Source organism: Chlamydotis macqueenii, chromosome 4, assembly GCF_036417535.1.
Source record: "Chlamydotis macqueenii isolate bChlMac1 chromosome 4, bChlMac1.mat, whole genome shotgun sequence".
Classification (NCBI taxonomy): Eukaryota; Metazoa; Chordata; class Aves; order Otidiformes; family Otididae; genus Chlamydotis; species Chlamydotis macqueenii.
Genome location: NC_141559.1, coordinates 48,920,690 through 48,939,502, shown reverse-complemented (window position 1 = coordinate 48,939,502; position 18,813 = coordinate 48,920,690). Strand labels below are relative to the sequence as shown.

Sequence of the window (18,813 nt, the reverse complement as noted above, 5' to 3'; positions counted from 1 at the left end):
CTAAACCAAATATTTGTCACTTATTCAATACTGTATTCAAATATGTGTGTATGCTGCTCAGAAAGACAGAGTGAAGTGTCACCACACCTCTACTACTGGGGATGGCTAAGACATGGTTGAGAGCTGAGTCTAAGGCTTATCTTCTTAACACATCCCATCAAAGGCAGCTTTCAGGAAGAGCTGTTTATCACTACAGAAACAGCTGTGCTGTCTCTAGACTGTACTGCTGCTTGTTACCTTTGGCTCATGGACTGCTAAATGGGGCTGGCTACTAGCTATAGCCAGCAAACTCAAAGTAGGAAGAGACCATTCCACCTGGTCACCCAAGTGGTGTTTCACTGTATTTTAGCCATTCAAGGGGGGCAGCAGCAGATGATCTTTGGAAGAACACCCTTACCTATGATGATCCTAAGATGTAGGAAGAAAAGGGCTGCTCCAACTAGGAAGGCTTTGGACAACTTGCTGACTCTCCTGTTAACAGTTTAACTGTGGAGTAACTAAATCCCAGAAATACAGAATTAACCTTTGTGGATTACAAATCTCTTTTTTTTTTTTTTTGCATGCTATTATAACAAGTAATATTTTGTATGTTTTGAATCTGTTTCTTTTTTTAACTGCTGCAAGCTTTTGACCTTAGATTTCAGGTTGGCCTTGCAGAAGTCTTGTTTTCCTTGGTAGGCAGGAAGCTGTTGACAAGCAATGTCTTTGCCTGTTTATGTCCTGTTTAGGCACAGCATCAGTTCATGAGAAGAAAATGTGGCAGTTTTTCGTAGTGCAGTTTGTAGGGGAGAGCAATGGTCAGGTGAAGTCTTCTGATGCACTGAATCCAGAAGGTCCTGCTAGGGTACTGGAATAAAACCTCTTGATATTTGGAATGAGGAAACACCTTTAAAATGTAAAAAAGCCAGCAGCTGCTGGTGCACAAGTACCCAGGACTCATATTAAAGTGGTCCTAGGGCCCACCGTGGCGACACGGCCACGGCTGCCACGCTCCTGCCGCTGGCCTCTCCTCCCGGCCTAACCCGACCCACTAACGGCTTCTCCCCGCCCGGCGCGAGGGCGGCAGCCGCTAACCCGCCTGCGCCCGGGGCGGAACGGAACGGAACGGGTCGGACCCGTCAGAAGAGCAGAAGCGGCTGCGCCGCCTCCCGCCCTGTTCCCCGCTTCCCTTCCGGCGCTGCGCTGTCGCGTCGCACCTCCCCTTCCCGCCAGTGCGCGTCCGGTTCGAATCGCGGCGGGAAGGTGGTGCGTCTGCGGGCGGGTGGGTCCCCGGAGGGGGCCGGGCCGGGCCGGGCGGGCTGAGGGGCTCCGGTTTCGACGGGCGGCGGCGGTTGGGCGGCGCGAGGCGGGGCAGGGAGATCGGTGAGGCCGCCGCCCGCATTTTCTGCTGCCGGGCAGGGCCGGGCCGGGCCGGGCGCTGCCTGTGGGGGCCGGGCCGCCTTTGGGCTCCTGGCGCTCGGGAGGGCGGGAGCCCGGGGTCTCCTGCGTGAGAGAAACAGCAGCTCTGAGGCAAAAGTAAAGGTGTGAGTGGCGTAACACCTTGTCTTGCTTTATCTTTTTAAAGATAACGTGTGTCTTGTTACTAACTTATGCGTGCTACGTTAGGCGTCGGACTGGTCTAGTAAAGTGAGTTCTATTACTTTTAAAGTGAGTTGTGCATAATACATTGAATTAACAGAGATCTCCTATTCTCTCCCAGGAGATTTGTATTTGGGCCAATTTCTCGGTGACTTTGTCCTCAGTTGTGTATTTAGCAGTATATACTGACCGGTGAAATGTCAGCAAAGAAGGAAATGAAGAGAAATAATTCCAGGAATAAATTAAAGGTAAGCTTTGCTGGGTGGAGCAGAATTAAAACAGCAAGTGTTTTGTTGTTTTACCATGCTTTTATGGCCTCGGCTCTGGAGGTGGATGCCCAGGTGTAACGCGGGGCTTTGCTGGGAACTGTGCTGCGCAGTCCCTGCCAGTGCAGGTCTGGGGCGCGTGGGGTTTTCTTTTTCTTTTCTGCTTTCAGGAGTAGCTTACTTCATCAGGCAAAACGGGCCATTGACTTTCAGACAGGCAAAAATTTGAAAACGGTCTTGTAAAATGAAAGAGAACAGCTTAAAGAGGAAATAGTTGGTGTGTCTATATTCGGTATCATAACAAAACCTGTGAGGCACTGCAAAGTGCCGGTAAAATTAAAAGTTCAAGAAGTTGGTGTTTTCTGGTTATAATTCACTTTCTGTGTACACACATACAAATGAGTGAGGAAGTTCTCTCCCACACTTACGGTATGAATGACACGTTTACAAATATTTTCTAAACTAGTGTCATTTCCCCCTACCCTTCTGCTTTACAGAAGTGTCTGTGTAATACTTGGCTTACAAATTCCACTTTTGTAAGAAGTTACACTATAGCTTTTCAATTTTGTAAAGTGCAAATAATTAAATTGGACAAGGGTGGAAATTTATGTAGTATAGAGGTGAAAGAAATATTTTAATGCCTGAAAATAAAAAGGCCACGGATCACAGAAACCAGATATTAGACAGTTATAAGATTTCTAAGCTTATACACTTAATTTCATAAAATGAGACGAAACTCACGCTACAGTATAGTATCAAATAGCAGAATATATCAGTTTTATACCATCACTTCTCTTAGGGGAGGAGAATCATAGCCTGAGGAAGACACATGCTTCAAATACTTTATATCATAGCTCGGTAATCAATGTGGTTCAGGTTAAATGTATTTCTAGTCAAACATTCTTGAAATTCATTGTCATATTTAATGTGTTTTACACTTTAAAAACTGGATGAACGAGCTATTAATGTCATACCGATCCAGGAACACAAAGCCAACTCCCGTCCTCACTGGAATTTACTTTCACTGGAGGAACCAGATGTCTCCAGGATATTGAAAGTAACAGGAGCAAATCAGCTTGAGGAGCTTGAGGATTCATTTGGTTAGTATTAGCTTCAGTGTCATTTAATGTATGATTTTCATGAACAAACCATATGGGCCATATTTCAGTGCTTACTTAGGAAAAGGTATTGTTTCTTTGCCAGAGGAAATTATTGGCAGGAGAGACAGGGGTTTTTTTGCGAGTGGTGTTACTTTCTGTCTTTTAGGAAGTAACAAGAATAGTGCTGTAATATGTGCAAGTCACAGTTGGTAGAAAAATAGTGGCTATTCAAGTTTTATAGTCTGAATGGTAGAATTTCATGTCATATAACATTGCAATTGTGTAAGAGTTTACATTTTAAAAGGAAAGTTCAATATCTTAAGTTACTGTATTAAATTACACAAATTATGAAGTGAAATTTTTTACTGTTGTGAGAACATTCATGGCAGCGAACTTAGATGTTCCCAGGGATGTTGTTCTACTTAAAAGTAATATCATAAAAACGTACTATTTTTGGTGAAGCATTAAAACCATTTTTACGCTTCATATGGGACTTGTTCTGTGAGGCCTCAGAATACTGGAACAGAATCAGTTTTGATGGAATATGTGCCCCTGTGTGATGTTCTCTGTTGTTAAATATATATAGCTCTTATATGTCAATGTTGGTAAGAAAAATCTTTGAAAAAGTGTGTAATTAGAAATTGTAGAGAAAATGCTCAGAGCTGTTTCTCAGCTGTCACATTTGTTACTCTAAGAAAATAATGGAAATATACATGTAATTACTAGAAACAGTGTTGAAAAAGAGCTATAAAGAACAATATAGGTTGTCATAAGGGAAAGTCTGGAAAATGAAAAGCTCTTTTTTTCCTCATTTCTGTGATATGTGTTTAAAACTATAAAAAGGATGCCCACTAACACTAATATAAGCTAACACTGAATTTTTGTGGCTATATGCTTGAAAAAAGAAATATATACTATGGAAGACAGGTTAAAACCTTAGGGTTCTCAGAGTTTTAATCTATTCTGGTAGCTACCTTCAAGAATTCTGCATTTACAAACTTTCTGTGGCAGCTGTAACTGTCTTTTCATAGCATCCAGTAAGGCAGCTAAAAATCCCTATTAAAAAAAAAAAGATAAAATTTAGAAAGTAGTTATTTAAATGTATAAAAGATTGATGTATGCCATAGCAAAGAGAGACTTTAAATAAACTGTACAAAATGTTTTGATTGCTATATGCCATATGTACGTGCTGAGCATGCACCTTTGGCTTCAGTTTGTAAAGAAATAGCAGGTGGATGAGTACGGGAACTGTGAAGCTTTTCACTGTATATATTTTTTCTAATCCTCAAGTAATACTTTTAACAAGACTTCCTTTGCATTAGTGAGCAAACCACAAAAATTCTAAATCAATGCTGAATGGTAGGCAGTGCTAGCGTGTCCATGCTCTTTGCCTGAACAGATGGGAACAATTTTCATACAGATTATTTTCTGTTCTTTATAGATCATCCTTTGCACAGTACTGCTGTGGATGTTTACGGAGAGGAACATTCACAAAACGAGCCAGCTGGTCATGCTTCAGCTTCGCAAAGGAAAAATACAGAAAGACGGTCTGATGAAAAAATAATTGCCAGCATTTAATTTAATCTTTATATTTTTAGATTACGTGAGGAAAATGTTTTGTTTGTCAGGTTTCCCTAGTTGCTTATTAAACAGATGCTTTTAACTTAAAATTTCTCAGATGAGAAACCAGAAGTATAAGTAAGGTTGGGGAAAGCGGAAAAGAAATGGGACAATAAATTAGTGTCTGCCTTCTGTAAGCAGTATATTGATTTAAGTACTTACTGTATTTTTTTTAATTAAAAAAATTTAAAGTACCTCTGTGAGGTATTAATTAGTCCTCTAAATGCTGATGTCTTTAAAGTTAAAAAGTGAAAAAATTGCAAAACAGGTAAAAGCTAGTTAAACTACATATGAGAATAACTTATATTAACTATATATAACATATATAGTTACATAATATATATGTAACTTATGTTAACTATATATGAGAAACTAACATACATAAACATAGAAACATTCTAAAGGTTTCAAAAAATCTTTTAATAGAAGTGTTAATATGTTTCTCATTTGTTAAATCAAATTTGGTTTAAATCTGAAATAGTTATTACTTGAATGAAATAGCAAGATAATAATAGAGCTTGTTTGAGACTGTGGTTTTTTTTGTTTTTGTTTTTTATTTCTAACCTTGTTCCCCACCAAGAAAGCTTTCTCCATTCCTGCTAAAGTATCTTCAATAATAATTTTGTCTTTTTCGAAGTTTCTCCTTGGTACAACACGGCTATTCCAGTGGTCAGTTAGTAATGGATTTCTAAATTGAGAGGGTTGCTATTGAGGGAGAAAGATTCTGTTCCTCTTATATGCCATTTTGCAACGTACGTAGTTCATTTAGGAGGCACAAACTCAATGGCTTAGCAGTACAGAATGTTCCCCCAAACTTAAGACTTTGTTGTGTATATGGTTGAAGATCATTCTTTCTCAGTGTGTAATAGGTTTACATGTGGATATTTTTCTTTTACTAGTAAAAAACCACATCGCTCAAAAATGTCTGATGGTGATGTTCAGAAATTCAGCGCAGCTGATCCTCAAGCTGAGCCCCTTAAGAAAAATCAGGTACAGAGAAAGTTGCATGAGTATTTCAGTCCATTTTGTTTTAACTTACGTTACGCCATGCCTGCGTTAGAGAGGAGGGGAGAGCAAGACCTTTCATTTGTTTCTTAGTACTTCCTTAGTACTGAATTATGTCCCAAATAGTTAATCCTCAAAATTTTCCTGTGAGATGGCCAAGTGAAATGCTAAATACAGTCATCAGGTCAATGGGGAATATAATAGCCTGTGTCCTGTAGCCCGTTCTCTTGCTCACTTGAGAATATGTTCTTTTCTTTCAAATGTCTTCTTTATGTCTGGAATGTATGTTCTTAAAGAGTGGCATACTAAATGGAATATAAATCCCTTGTACTTGTTCAGTTTTGAAATATAAGATAATTTAATTTTTAATTGATAAAATTAATTTTGAATATATATTAGAATGAGACAAAAACCACTTGGTTTTGAATGAGTGTTTTTCCACACTTAGACTGCAATTAGTGTAAAATGCTTTTGGCTCACTCAGCTTCCAGGTGTACGGAGGAAGAGTTAACTCTACAGACTTGAGAAAGTAGGCCTATGATAGAAGAAGGTATGCAGCAGTTTGCATAAAAGTTTTTTACTTACTGAAATTCATTGAAATTGTTGAAAATCCTTTTGTACAATTCAGTACAGAACAGTAGTCTTTCATCAGTAAATTGTATGCAGCACTCTCGTAGAATTACAACTTTGTGTTGGTGTGACAAAGTAGTCTGGGACAGAACGTGAGTGAAAAGGAAGGTAGGGAGGCACTGTTGATCCCAGAGCTGTTAATACTGGGTGATGACTATGCTGAACTGAGGGTCCCTATGCTCCATAAAATGTTCCTCCTGCTGCATGGCCAGTGGCTGACATGTCAGTTGGTCAGTGCAGTCAGGCAGCTGCTGTCCCTCAGCAGTGTGATCGCTGTACTGAGATTCCGGTGAAATAGCCCTCAGTAAACATTACTGATGTTTCAGTCGTGAGAAGCTGAAATGCTTTCATGTGTTCTGCCTAACCGCCATCTCTCAGAATTTTCAATGAGTATACCTAGGGGTTTTTTTTTTAAGTTAATCTGTTTTTTATTTCACATAAGTCTTTGAATGCTACTCAATTCCAGGCAAAAAAGAAGCGTCAGTCTTCAGAGAGCACCACATCAGATCCTTCTGGTAAAGTAGACTTTTCAGAACTCTCGTATGGCTTTTCCTCATTCAAGATGAGTGCTTTTCCATAACTCAATGGTTTTAATTTCTGATAACATAGCAGCATACTGCTTCTAGAAATGGGAGGTTTTAGTTTCAGTTTTGGTCTGGACACTCATTGGCAATGGTTAGATTGAGGAGCTGCTGTGCTGCACAGCTCTGACTCCCATGGTTGGCATCTCTGTACTTGCCTGTTACTCCCCTGACGGTGTAAAGCATAGGTGTGCGTTATTTCTCACACAGCCTGGTTCTCTTTGGAGGGAAGCCTAGGTCTGTGGGTGTGGGAATCCCTTGGTCTGGAAGCCTGGAGCAGCAGGCTGTGGGGCAGAGCTTGGAGTGCCCCTGACTTAGTGTAGGCACAGCTGTTAGTATAGAGACCTTTGAGATAGGGAGCTTTGGGAGAGCGGCATTTTTCGGTAGAAACTGTTTCTTAGGGTCATCTTGATTCCTTTGAACAGTACCCTGTCACAGTCAGGTACTACATTTACATTTGGGAGTGTGTGAAGAAACATGATTTGACTTCGTGGAATCAGTTAACAATATTATTGCAAAGTTTAAAGAAACATATTTGTATATAGCTTCTATTTTTAAATCGTATGTAGTATTAATTCAAAATGTATACAAATATGACATAGCAAGTCGTGATGCTTTGACTAATGCAGGTTGCCCAAACTCAGGCTGATAGTTTTTACAGCACAAACAGCTGTATCTACAGCATACCGTGTAGTTCATCAGGTAACGTGCTCCTAGACTTGCTTGAAATTATGAAGAATAAAAAATAAGTGTATATCATTGATCATCCAAACTCTAAAGTGTTCCCAGATAAGTTTATCATAGTTGCTCAGCCAAAGACAGATTAAATAATCTATACATCCCTCTTCTCCATTTTCATATTAAAATATTCATAACTTTTAGATGGTTATTTTAATGGTGAGCACAATAACTTTTCTCTTTTAGAACATGTATCTGAAGTGTACAGTGCTTATCTTTATTCTGTTGTTTCAGTTGATAGCCCATGTTCTGTACAGGTTTGGTGTCCCAAAGAGCTGAAGAGATCTCCTAGGGATATTACAGAACTGGATGTTGTTCTGTCTGAATTTGAAAAGATAGCAGCAAATTATAGGTAAATATTCTGCTTTCATATAGCTGAATACTCAGAAGTTTTAAACACAAATTACCTGTGGTTTTGCTACTGGACTGTCCTTTAGGGAAGGTAGTGTTGCATGGTTACATTCTGATGTTATTCTAATTGTCATTAGGTTTCTGTGATAGAAATATTTTTTTCATATGTGATCCTGAGGTGGTCTTCAGGGATCTGATATTTTTCCAAACATAAGAACACATCTCAGCTGACATTTTTCAATGTAGAAATTAAGCTATTGCTAGTGTATGAAAGACCCATAATTGCCTGTGCTACTAGCTGCTTAACGTTGGGTTTTATTCATTACTCAAAGGAATGTTTTTGGATGAGATTTCTTATTTACTAAACCAAATTGATTGTGTTTTATCCCTCTGACTTCTCCAGAGAAAGTATAGAATCAAACGTTTGCAGAAAAGCTATCAATGGCTTCTGTTCTGCTTTCAAGGACCAAATCACTGATCTTGTAAGTACACCATAAATAAAATCAATTGTGGTAGTGATTAGAGAGCTGTATATTGCATTGTAGTCAAAATGCCTGTGGTTTTATATTGTTATTTACACACTTATTTTAGGATATTTCTAATCTGTTGTCAGGATAAATAGTACAAAACCACAGTTTGTTGTGTGCAGGTTGTGATTTGCTGGCTTATATGAGAATTGCCTTTAGACGCAACACTGCTGTCATGCAAATACTTGCCAAATTGTCAGCCCAATTCCAATTGAATAGGGAAGCAGATAATAATCCTGAAGTGTTTTCCTATCTAAAGCCTTACGTGGTAAAACTGGAGAGCTGCATAATTTGAATGAGCAAACAGTTATGTCAAACACTGTTTTAAAAGCTCATGGACTAGAGTTTTAAAAGATTGATGATTTAATCTTTATACTATGTCTCAGTGACTCTTGTGTAGAGGCCTGACTATTTTCCCTGAACTACGTTAGAGGCCTTAATCTTTTTTTAATTAAGAGTTTGAACCTAACTGTAAAAAGCTTATTAGCTTGGGAGGCTAAGATTTCTTCTCACTGATTACAACTAGTAAAATAAACTCAGAACTTTGTAGGTGTTGTGATAAGTACAATGGGTAAGTACTAGAACTATAGTTCTAAGTGATTAATTAGAATCAACAAGTTTTAAAATGACTAGATTTATATATTTTATAGAAAGTTATAGAAAAATTAAGCTAGGTAGTTATTACACTAATTGGTACAAGGAGCATTACTTGCCCTAACTGGTACATAATGACTTAATTTTGTACAACAGTCTTCCTCTGGCATGAGGAGAGAGGAAAGAATTGATGCACAACTGATGCACTTGTAATCTTCCTTTGAACTGGTGTTGGTTTTTTAAAGAGCTTTTTGTTATTCCAAAGTAATTCTTGCAACCGTGTTTTTAGGAGCATAAAGATGAAATTAAGCTCCATAGTCAATCTGTATTTCTTCTTTTTCCTCTGTAGATAGTGGAAGTCCAGGAATTAAAGAATATGAAGAAAAAAAATGCTAAGGTAAATACATATCTGGAAGATGTGCTATGACTAGACTGTACAGCATACAGAGGTGGGCACTGAAATTTCAAAAAGCTGACTAAGAAATAAAATAATTCACAAAAAAGTGTACTGCACTACAGAATCAACTACACAAATAGAGGACAGAGTTTTTTTGGAAAAGATCTGAGGTAATACGATGGATTGTGAACTCCATACATAGATACTGCTGTACTGGTGTAAGAAGCTGGAGTACACATTAGGATGTGTAGGTATCTTTGCGTGTGAATTACTCTTTTCTTTAATGATCACCAGTGAAGCCTTTGGAGACAATTAAATATTGAGAGCTAGCCTTCAAGAAACATACATGAATATAAAGTCTAGAAGACAGCAGCAAAGATGGTGACCTGTCAGGACAGAATTGGATCGTTTCGTTTAAAGGAGAGAAGATTTTTGTTCAGAGGAAGGCAGTTCCTCTGTTCATTCAGAGCAGGTAGTAATTGACTGAAAATGCAACAGGGGAATGCCGACAGGAGGGTGAACTAGTGTAACGGCAGAAAAACACTGCTGTGGTTTCATCAGGAGACAGGTCAATGCCCTACAGCAGAGATTTAACAGCAGGTTAGGCACTGTCTACCAGAGGCTTTCTGTCCAGATTAACCTCTTCCACAAACTTTTCAATGAAAAAATAGCTTTTAACAAGTCAACATAAAGCTTATTCTGGGAGGTAGCAATTAACGTGCTAAAGTCTTGCTAATTTGAGGTGATATATGGTAAGCTACTCTGCATGTAAAATGAAAATTTTAATACACGTCTAGCATACAGACACTCAAGAGTTATCCTTATTTTGCCTTTTATACATTTGTTTATAATCAGATTTGCAGTTTTTAAATTTATAATTAGTTTTTTTTTTAATTCAATGTTGCATTAAAGAAAGCTTAATTATGCTTAGTTTCTTAGTTACGGCAATCATACTGAACATACATTCATATTACTCTGCATTTTTCACAGAAAGAAACAAAAACCTGGCAGAGTTGATAATGTTTGAGTTCAAAATGTGACAGACTCCTTTTGTATGCTTTTAAATGCAGTGTTCCTTAAGATAAATTTTGGGTGGAGATGAGAATTTAACACTTTAAAGTTCTTTAAAATGTCTGAAATACGAACTTCAAATATGACAGTGTATAAGGTCTGGTACCTTGGAATCTTCCACACACAGAATCAGAAGCATAAAATCTCAAAGAAAAAAAGCCAAAGGCATTTGAGTTGCTTGCCTTTGAAGTTACAGAAACTGTTTCAAAGACTTCCCTCACTATTTGTTTCAGGTAATAACAGACATCAAAAAGAAAAGGCAGCGACTGTTGCAGCTCAGTGAAGAGCAAATTGGGTATGTTTCTAATGATGCACAATAATAGCCTGAAGAACTTAAGAAGTCTGGTATTTTGTAACTGAGAAGTGAAAGTAACTATTTTGTTCATTTATTTTATTCTGATGAAATTCTACTTCTGTTCTATATTGCTTTCTGGTTTTAGAAAAGCTCAGCTCTCCTTTCCATATTTCAGTTGCCTAGATAATCATTCTGGCAAGTTCTCTTAGCTAACTGCTAAGTGGGATGGTATTTCAGACCATGTGCTCATAAGGAAAATGCTAACGTTACAATTGGAATTGCAAAGGTGATGGATCATAAATTACAAAGGGGAGGGGTTTGGTTTTCAGGTGGGAGAATGTACTTCACCTCTGCAATCTGGCAGGGATGCCTCCGATACATGATTTGCTTCCACCTTATGTGGCCACACAATTCCCTTTCTGTAACTTGGCATTAATCTTGAGTTACCATTTAGATACACAACACAGACATTACGTTCTTTGGAAGAACCATTAGACTTCCCCAGATCCAGGTAGTTACTAGTGACAAGCTTTATATGCAAGTTGCGTGTAACATACATGCTAACTTTGTAGGGAACCATGGGCTTGAATCCACAAGGGCAGATTGAACGCCCTTTCTCTAGGGCCATGAGAGTCTCATTTTCTTGCAGTACTACAGGCAAACTTCACTCAGATAATTAAAGGCATCCCTCAATATGGGTTTGACCTCCCTCACAGATTGAAAGCTGCCATCGTATTTTTTATTTGTTGTGTTTTAATCGTGATCATTTTAAGGCTTTTTTAGTGCAACACTGTTAAATGAAAATGGCTGTTGGTGTTCGGTTTTTGGAGTGCTATTTTAATGGCTCGAGCCCTTCAGTTTACACAGGCACAGGTGTATCTGGTTTGTAGAACCTGAGCATGCTTCAGCATAAGCCCTGAGCAGCTCAGCCTGCAGGCAGGTGTGTGCAGAAGCAGAACACGGGATACTTAAGTTTTTCCAGTGAAGTTTCTTAAGTGCTTAAGAGAGAGTGCCTGTATTGTCAGACTCAAGAGTGAGATGTGGAAAAAAGTTTGGGGTTTTTTTGGGGATTTGGACCCATGCTCCTGTTTAAATAATATGCTAGTTATTCTAATTAAACAGTATGTTATACTAACCTACGTTTTGTATTTCTGACCAACCTTTCCCTTAAGTCTTCTTCAGAGGAAATATGCTCATAGTAACTCATGAAATAAATATGACAGAGTCATCAAAGCCTTGATTTTTTTCAGAGCTGAACTACAGCTGGTACAACTACAAAGAGAATACGCTGAGATACAGGAAAAGAAATCTTCCTTGAGGCAAGCAATTGAATTACTTACTGATTTAAAGGAGCTACAGCAAGACTGTTTGAATTATAGAGAAGAAAACCCAAAGGCAAAAGTGGTAGTAAGTACATATTTTGTGTGTATTTCTGAACTCTTCTGGGTCACCCCCTCTGCCCTTTTTTCTTTCCTGGACCAATGGGCATTTCTAGTAATGTTTCACTTACATGAAATAGCAATATTTTGTTAATTGTCTTTGTGGAAGCCCCTTGAGAAGCATTGCTGTAGCTGCACTGCAGTATCTCACTCACTTTTTTGGTCTCATGTTAGAAACTAAAGTATTGCAGAGAGAATTCTCTTACCTTGCTGTCTATGTCTGGGAATTCAAAGGACATAGAAGTGTAGCGGTTGTCCTCAAGTCCAACATTTTTGATAGAAATTGAAGAAAGATTGACAGTGAGAAATGAGTACTCAGTTTCTTTTTTGTTATTGTTCAAAGGTAGAGAAAGCTCTGGTACTTACATGTCTGTTTTGTAAGGCATTTAATGATAAGAACAGTGCCTGTATTTCATGACCAGATTAACTTTTCATGTAGTCTTAGAACTCCTTCCCCTTTTACTCCGGCTCATGACGTGCTGTGGTGTTTTCTGTTGGCAATGCTACATGCCTGCCATGTGTGAAGAAATCCTGCTGTTTCAGAAGATTCTCATGTTGGCTATTCTTCACTTTTAGAAATCATGTTGCACCATTTCAGATAGAGGAAAAATAAATACAAATGTGTAAGTGATTTTTCCAAGAGTTAAAAACGTTGCCTTGTAATTTTATTTCCTTAACTACAGTATGGAACTTCCAGCCTCCCTGCTCTTCTGGTGGAGTCGCGGAGAATTCTAGGAGCAGAAAGACACCTTCAGAATATTAACAAGAAACTGGAAGGGGCTCTGGCTGTCCAAAGACAGAAGTTATCACAGAACTATTAGGTGTTTTTTAATAGACTTTTTGATCTTCGTTAGGAACAATTATTAGAATTGTCAGTGCTTAAAGCCTGTTTAATCATTGTTGCTGTATTTTGCTTCAATGTTTAAAAGAACTCAGTGACTTAATCAGAGATTGTATCTTTATATTGTCAAATAGTCTGAGAACTTACTCAGAATGTCAGTGAAATTAATGAAACAGCAATTCCAGTTAAAGTGCTCAACTTTTCCTTGCTCTGTTAACAATGTTGTTTTTTTAATTGTGGGTTATTAAAACAATGTGATCTTGAAAGCAATATATACTTTTAAACACATAGACAGTGGTTGAACTATTGATAGACAAGTCTCTTTATTACATTTGTATTTGAAATAAATAATTCTCTCCTGCTTCTGGAAGTAATCTAATCTATTTTACTTGGCTTATCAGTAAAACCTGGACAGATAGCTAACAAAATAGAAACTGCACAGCAGTGAGCGTTAAAAGTGCAAAACTTGGAGCCACAGTCACGATGAGTTTTCAGTCCCATACTCTTCAGCCCCCATGTAATCTTCCATGATCTCCTCATGCTTGTTGAAGATCATCCAGTTGTGAGGATACTTTGTTACTCAGTTCTTTGTTTTACAGCTCTGGAAGAGCATTTTTGAACTACATTGCATCATCTTTCACAGAAGGCACGTGATATGCATGTTGTGTTAAAGCAGGTTTCATTGCTAGAGTCTGTTTGCTTCCAGGTCTGTGGTTAGCTGCCTTCTTTAGTGCAAGTGTCCTGTTTCCTTAAAGCTTCCACAAGAACTTCATCAGGAATTTCTTCCATGGCATAATTCAAACTATCATTTGCAGCTTCAGCTAGTTCCACATCTTCAGTAGCTTCTAGAAAACAGGCATCATCGCTTGCATTGTCCCACTCGCTGTCTGACAGCAGGAAGTCTTGAGACAAGCTTTTTTCTAGAGATACTGAGCTTTCTGACAACTCTGACACATTAGAGTGTGGTTTTACTTTTTCTTCTGTGTTCCCTCTTTCATCCGTTAGCGTATCCTCTTCTTCCTTTTAGAAACAAGAATACTACTTATTCCATATGAAAATGGTCTTCATACCTTTAACTGCTCTGATCTGAAAGTTTGAAGCTTGTACTGTCACATAAAATGGACACTACAAAAAGCTGGCCAACAAGACAGATTTTCCAGCACATTAATTTATAGCCATGTTAAACCTGTGGAAGCCTTTCTGCGTAGGAACAGAAATTTGCTGTTTTACTAGCAAACTACAAGTAGTCTGCTGTATACAGCTTCTTCAAATAATACAAGGTTAAAACTCATCTTAGTGTGTTTAAAGATACTGTCAGGATCTGAAAATGCAATTAAATCACACTTTCTATGAAATAACACTAATAGCTCTTAATGATCTGCTTCAGTAGAGCTTAATGTGCTATTCTGTGATATGAAATTTGGAAGGGTAAAATGTAAATTTAAAAGCTGCAAAGATGCCAACTCTTATTGCCTAGTCAGTGGAAAAACTACTATGTTCTGGGCTTAGAATCTAGGTGCAGTATCAGGTCAGTTTAAATATTCTACCTGTGTGGGTAAACACAGCTGCTTTAATACACTAAAATGGAGTTAAGTGAACTTCAGATTTGAGGGGCACTGACTTGAATTTGACTCTGATGCAAGTGCTGCAGGAGCACTTCTATTTTAGCTGGCCCAGCAGAGCAGAGCTTAACTCGGGCAGATTTCTATTCTGTACCTGCAGTGGTCTTGTGGTTTTATGTACTGAGAACTGCTGTTCAGACCAAAACAGAAGAAAATGGTTAGTCCCAAGTGAAATTAGTCTGTTCCAGTAAATTACTTTTAACTGTGCTGACAGTTTTTGTGCTAGATCAGCTACTGGAGAACTTAAAAATGCATATATGAAGCTACCAGCAGAGCTGCTCTGAGGAGCTATTCTGTACCAGCACCACTACTGTACGGAACTCAACGGTGTTAGGGGGGATTTTCAATGACTTCCAGGGACAGCTTTACTCACAAGAACTTTAGCATATAGATAGGACAAAACCATACCTCTTTGAAAAGAAAAGGAAGACATATCTGAGGTGGTAATGGAAAACCTAAAACAAATATATGGCATTAATTAATAAGTTAACATTCCAAAAGTATCAAGTATAATTGCTTTGAAATCACAGAATACATACTTTGTGATTTGAAGTTTTTTTCTCTGCAGACTGGATCATGACACTTTTGATACCAGACTTCCTTCTTTAGATCTACCAAAATCCTAAGAATGAAATAATTTAGTTTTTAGTAACAGTACGTAAATGAAGTGAATGCATACAGCATGAAACACTGACACTAAATTAACAAGTTTAGTCTGTCCCCATCTATGGATTTTGCTTTCATACTCTGACATACTTATTACATACTTGTTTTGTACAGTTATTTGTTTCAATAAGCTTCAGGCTTCTTAAGTTAAAAATATATTTCTTTTCTTTTAAGACTAACATTCGAAAGTGAAATTTAGTCAACTTCATCACATTAAGCTTGGAAGAAAAAGTCATTAAAGTAAGATTAGTACATGGGACCTAACTGTAAGATAAAATTTTGTTGCTACTGCTGTTAAAAATAATTTCATTACAAAAGCAAGATAAAATAACTATACAAAAGCAAGATAAAACAACTATCTCCTGTCAACTGATTAGACAACCCAACTTTTCCAGCTGTGCTTTAGAAACACCAAGCTTCAAGCAACTTGCTTGGGAAGCATCAAGTTAATCTACCATAGTGGGGTGTGGGGTTTTTTTTGTTGGTTTTTTTTTTTTAATACCCTTGTTTCTCAAAAACATATTCCTTATCTTTCAGTTATTTTAAGTGTTACATAGAGTTATTTTACAGTTAAAATAATATACTAATGACATACTGCAATTCTAATATTACCTAAAAAAACCCAACTTTTCAATGCTTATTTTGCTAAGTGTTGAGGTGCGAGTCCTTGTAGAGTCACTAGCAAAACTCATCTTGACTGAAGTGCTGGCAGGAGTTACCTTTGTCATTTTAATAATGTAAGAATGTAATTTAAGATGCGCTGTAAATTAATTCAAAAATGGTCTATTTTCTTTATCTTATTTCTGATTGTTCAGTTTCCTAGCCAAGAAGCATCAAAGCATAGTACCACTCAATAGCTTTAACATACTCTGACTTGTATGTTAGCATCTTTAGGCACATATTTTAAATAGCATGAAGATTACTTCATTGAAATATTAGAAATACGAGGTCAGTTATCACAAAGTCAATTTAGGGGGTAAAAAAGTTGGGCCTTTTTTTTTAAAAACTGTTGTATCCCCACAGAGCAAGAAAGCAGAAATGGTAACAGGTGCTGGTTCTATTCATCAGAGTTTTTCAGCATTTTTATAGAATAACAGTTGAGCAGGAGAATAAATAAAGCTGTTATAAAGTGAATAGTTAAAGAACATACATGATGTTGTTACTTTTGTGAGCTCTTCCAATATTTTCACACCAACGATAACCAGAAATATCATAGACAAGTATTTCTTCTAGAGAGAAATAATTCCATTGTCGTATTTCTGGGGAGGAAAAAAAAAAAGAAATTATTTAAAAATACTGCTGTGGAATACTCATTTGTAAATAGTAAACTAGTCTTTACCTCCTTGCACCCCATCTTTATTAACCAAAGAACGAACAAAATAATCAATTTCTGGATACGGTGAATGCTGATAACCTTCCATGGAATCTGTTAAAACAAAGGCCACATATACACACTATTACTGGTTTTGTCATTGCAATATTTAATTCTAACACTGTTAGATATCATACAGACCATACGCAGAAAATGTACATGAATCACACCAAATCCTTAAGTAAAACTAGGTATAAATCCACTAGAAATCCAATTTCCTGTAGATCTGTAGGTTATCAGGTGTGAAAGTCACAGTACAGCTACTTTAAGACTGCGTTTTTTTTTTTCCTATACAGTAGAAAAGGCTTGAGGTACCTCTACTGCTTCTGGTAGTTTTACTGTTTAAAAAAGCAGACATTTTTCTCTCCTCCTCTGAAAAGCCAGATGACAGAACTTGTGTGTCATCCCTCACTCTGAAGAAAAGAGAAGATAGAAAGGAAATTGTGTGATTCTTGCAGCACACCACAGCATGGTATAACGTACTGTAACACAATGTAGTGTGGTGTAACATAACATAGTCCTAGGCAACTGGCTCTAGGTGGCCCCGCTTGAGCAAGGAGGTTGGACCATATGACCTCCAGAGATGCCTGCCACCCTCAGCCATCCTGTGATTCTGTACGCTACCTTTCGCTGTTCCTCCAGCACTTTTTCTTCTCATTTTGATGGTTTCCTCTGATGCAGAGGACAGGATTTCCTCCTCCAGAACAGCAAAATTTGGTTCCTGGCAAAAATCCCAGGACCCAGCCACTTAAAGACTGCTGGTCCATACTCTTAGAGCAGTATTTGCTCCAGATGTAATATTTATCCATATATACCCTTTGAAAGGTTTCCACTTTTGTTTTTTCTCTCTACAATGAACTACTTTTCCTTGCCATATTACTAGCTGGAAGCCAGATGATCACAGAAAACTAAATTAAACACAGATTTTCTCATCCATATTTATGACAGGCTCAGCTGATACCTATGATCTCAAGACACTACACAATTTATGCTACGGGGCTGCTGGCTATCAATTCAGAATAACGAACATGTCAGGATATAAAAATTGAAGTCACAACAAATACATGTTTTTAACAAAAATATTATTATTATACATAGTACTATACAGATGGATGTACCATTTAGTACTATACAGATGGATGTACCATTTTAACGTTCTTTCCGGTTAATGGTTAGGATCATCCTAAGATACAGTCAGTGCAGGGTAAGATATATCAGAGGTTTAGATTAGATGCAGAAAAATTGATTTCTTTATGTACCAGTATCCAACCTAAGGAGGTATCTGTACCAAATGTGAAACCTGGTATGCAAGTAAACATGTACAAAAATCCTTTCTATGTTTTTATCATACTTTAGAAAATATTTAGACTCTTCATATTTAATTCACTGGAAATCCATCATTTTTCCTTTCAGAACTATACAGAATTTGACCAGACTTAATAATGGTTTAATTTCAGCATTTTGAGTCTGTGTAGACAAATAAGCCAGAACTCTGAAGCCATATCACATGTCCTATGTTCTTTAAAGATATGAAGGTGGTGGAGGGGAAGGAGTCCCAAGAAATTTTTTCTTCAAAATGAAGGAATTCTACTGGAAACTCCTAAATTACACTGTAACAATGTTCATGGAATAACTCCACATTGATACTAGTTATTTGTAACTGCTGCAGGAGAAAAATCACTAAAATACATATTTTAAAGTATTTTTAATTCCATTGGAATTAAACAATTACCTGATGTTGCAGATCAAAGAGGAAAGAAAATATGCTTCCTCCAAGGAAACATTCTCTTCACAGTTAGGGACAAACTTATTATCCTCGGCTACCTTCAGAATCACCGTTTTTCCTGCTTTTGATGACTTATACATCCGGAAATTTCTGTTCTTTGTATAAACTCCTACAGGAAAACAAATATTTCTTAACATAACAATGCTGGCTAGCATCTAAGGTACTTAGTACTTGTAAATGAAACAGTTTTCCTTAGACCCAGCTAAACTCTTAGTGACTTCAGCTCACATCCCATAGAAGAAATGCAACAAAGCGAGATCACGCACACGTGTACATTTTTATGTTATAGAATCATAGAAGAATTAAGACAAACACTGAACACGTCTACATAGGC

General features: G+C 37.5%; 2 protein-coding genes across 4 annotated transcripts in view; one reads left to right on the top strand and one right to left on the bottom strand.

Moving 5' to 3' along the window:
* The first annotated feature begins 1,150 nt into the window (after positions 1-1,150).
* Positions 1,151-13,403, top strand: CENPU (centromere protein U). Of its 2 annotated transcripts, none has more exons than XM_086746184.1 (12): positions 1,151-1,261; positions 1,700-1,826; positions 2,827-2,944; positions 4,386-4,491; positions 5,464-5,554; positions 6,666-6,714; positions 7,753-7,870; positions 8,273-8,351; positions 9,340-9,387; positions 10,692-10,753; positions 12,004-12,160; positions 12,876-13,403. In XM_086746184.1, the coding sequence occupies exons 2-12, from the start codon at positions 1,776-1,778 to the stop codon at positions 13,011-13,013; spliced, it is 1,017 nt and encodes a 338-aa protein (XP_086602310.1). In that variant the 5' UTR covers positions 1,151-1,261; positions 1,700-1,775; the 3' UTR covers positions 13,014-13,403. The 2 variants fall into 2 exon arrangements, with proteins under 2 accessions (XP_086602310.1, XP_086602311.1); XM_086746185.1 differs by lacking the exon at positions 1,151-1,261 and adding an exon at positions 1,426-1,521.
* PRIMPOL (primase and DNA directed polymerase) overlaps positions 13,332-18,813 on the bottom strand; it is a 19,618-nt gene continuing 14,136 nt past the window's right edge. For both annotated transcript variants that reach the window (XM_086746182.1, XM_086746183.1), the window contains 7 exons: positions 18,426-18,588; positions 17,009-17,106; positions 16,661-16,747; positions 16,472-16,580; positions 15,195-15,277; positions 15,064-15,110; positions 13,332-14,053 (listed from right to left, as the gene is read on the bottom strand). In XM_086746182.1, the coding sequence (XP_086602308.1) occupies positions 13,748-14,053; positions 15,064-15,110; positions 15,195-15,277; positions 16,472-16,580; positions 16,661-16,747; positions 17,009-17,106; positions 18,426-18,588 (893 nt within the window). In that variant the 3' untranslated portion in view covers positions 13,332-13,747. The remainder of the gene's footprint in view (positions 14,054-15,063; positions 15,111-15,194; positions 15,278-16,471; positions 16,581-16,660; positions 16,748-17,008; positions 17,107-18,425; positions 18,589-18,813) is intronic.

Coding starts and splice junctions, on each gene's coding strand:
- CENPU (XM_086746184.1), top strand. CDS start 1,776: ATGTCAGCAAAGAAGGAAATGAAGAGAAATAATTCCAGGAATAAATTA. Junction 5,555..6,665: donor AGCCCCTTAAGAAAAATCAG/GTACAGAGAAAG, acceptor ACTCAATTCCAG/GCAAAAAAGAAGCGTCAGTC. Junction 10,754..12,003: donor CTCAGTGAAGAGCAAATTGG/GTATGTTTCTAA, acceptor GATTTTTTTCAG/AGCTGAACTACAGCTGGTAC.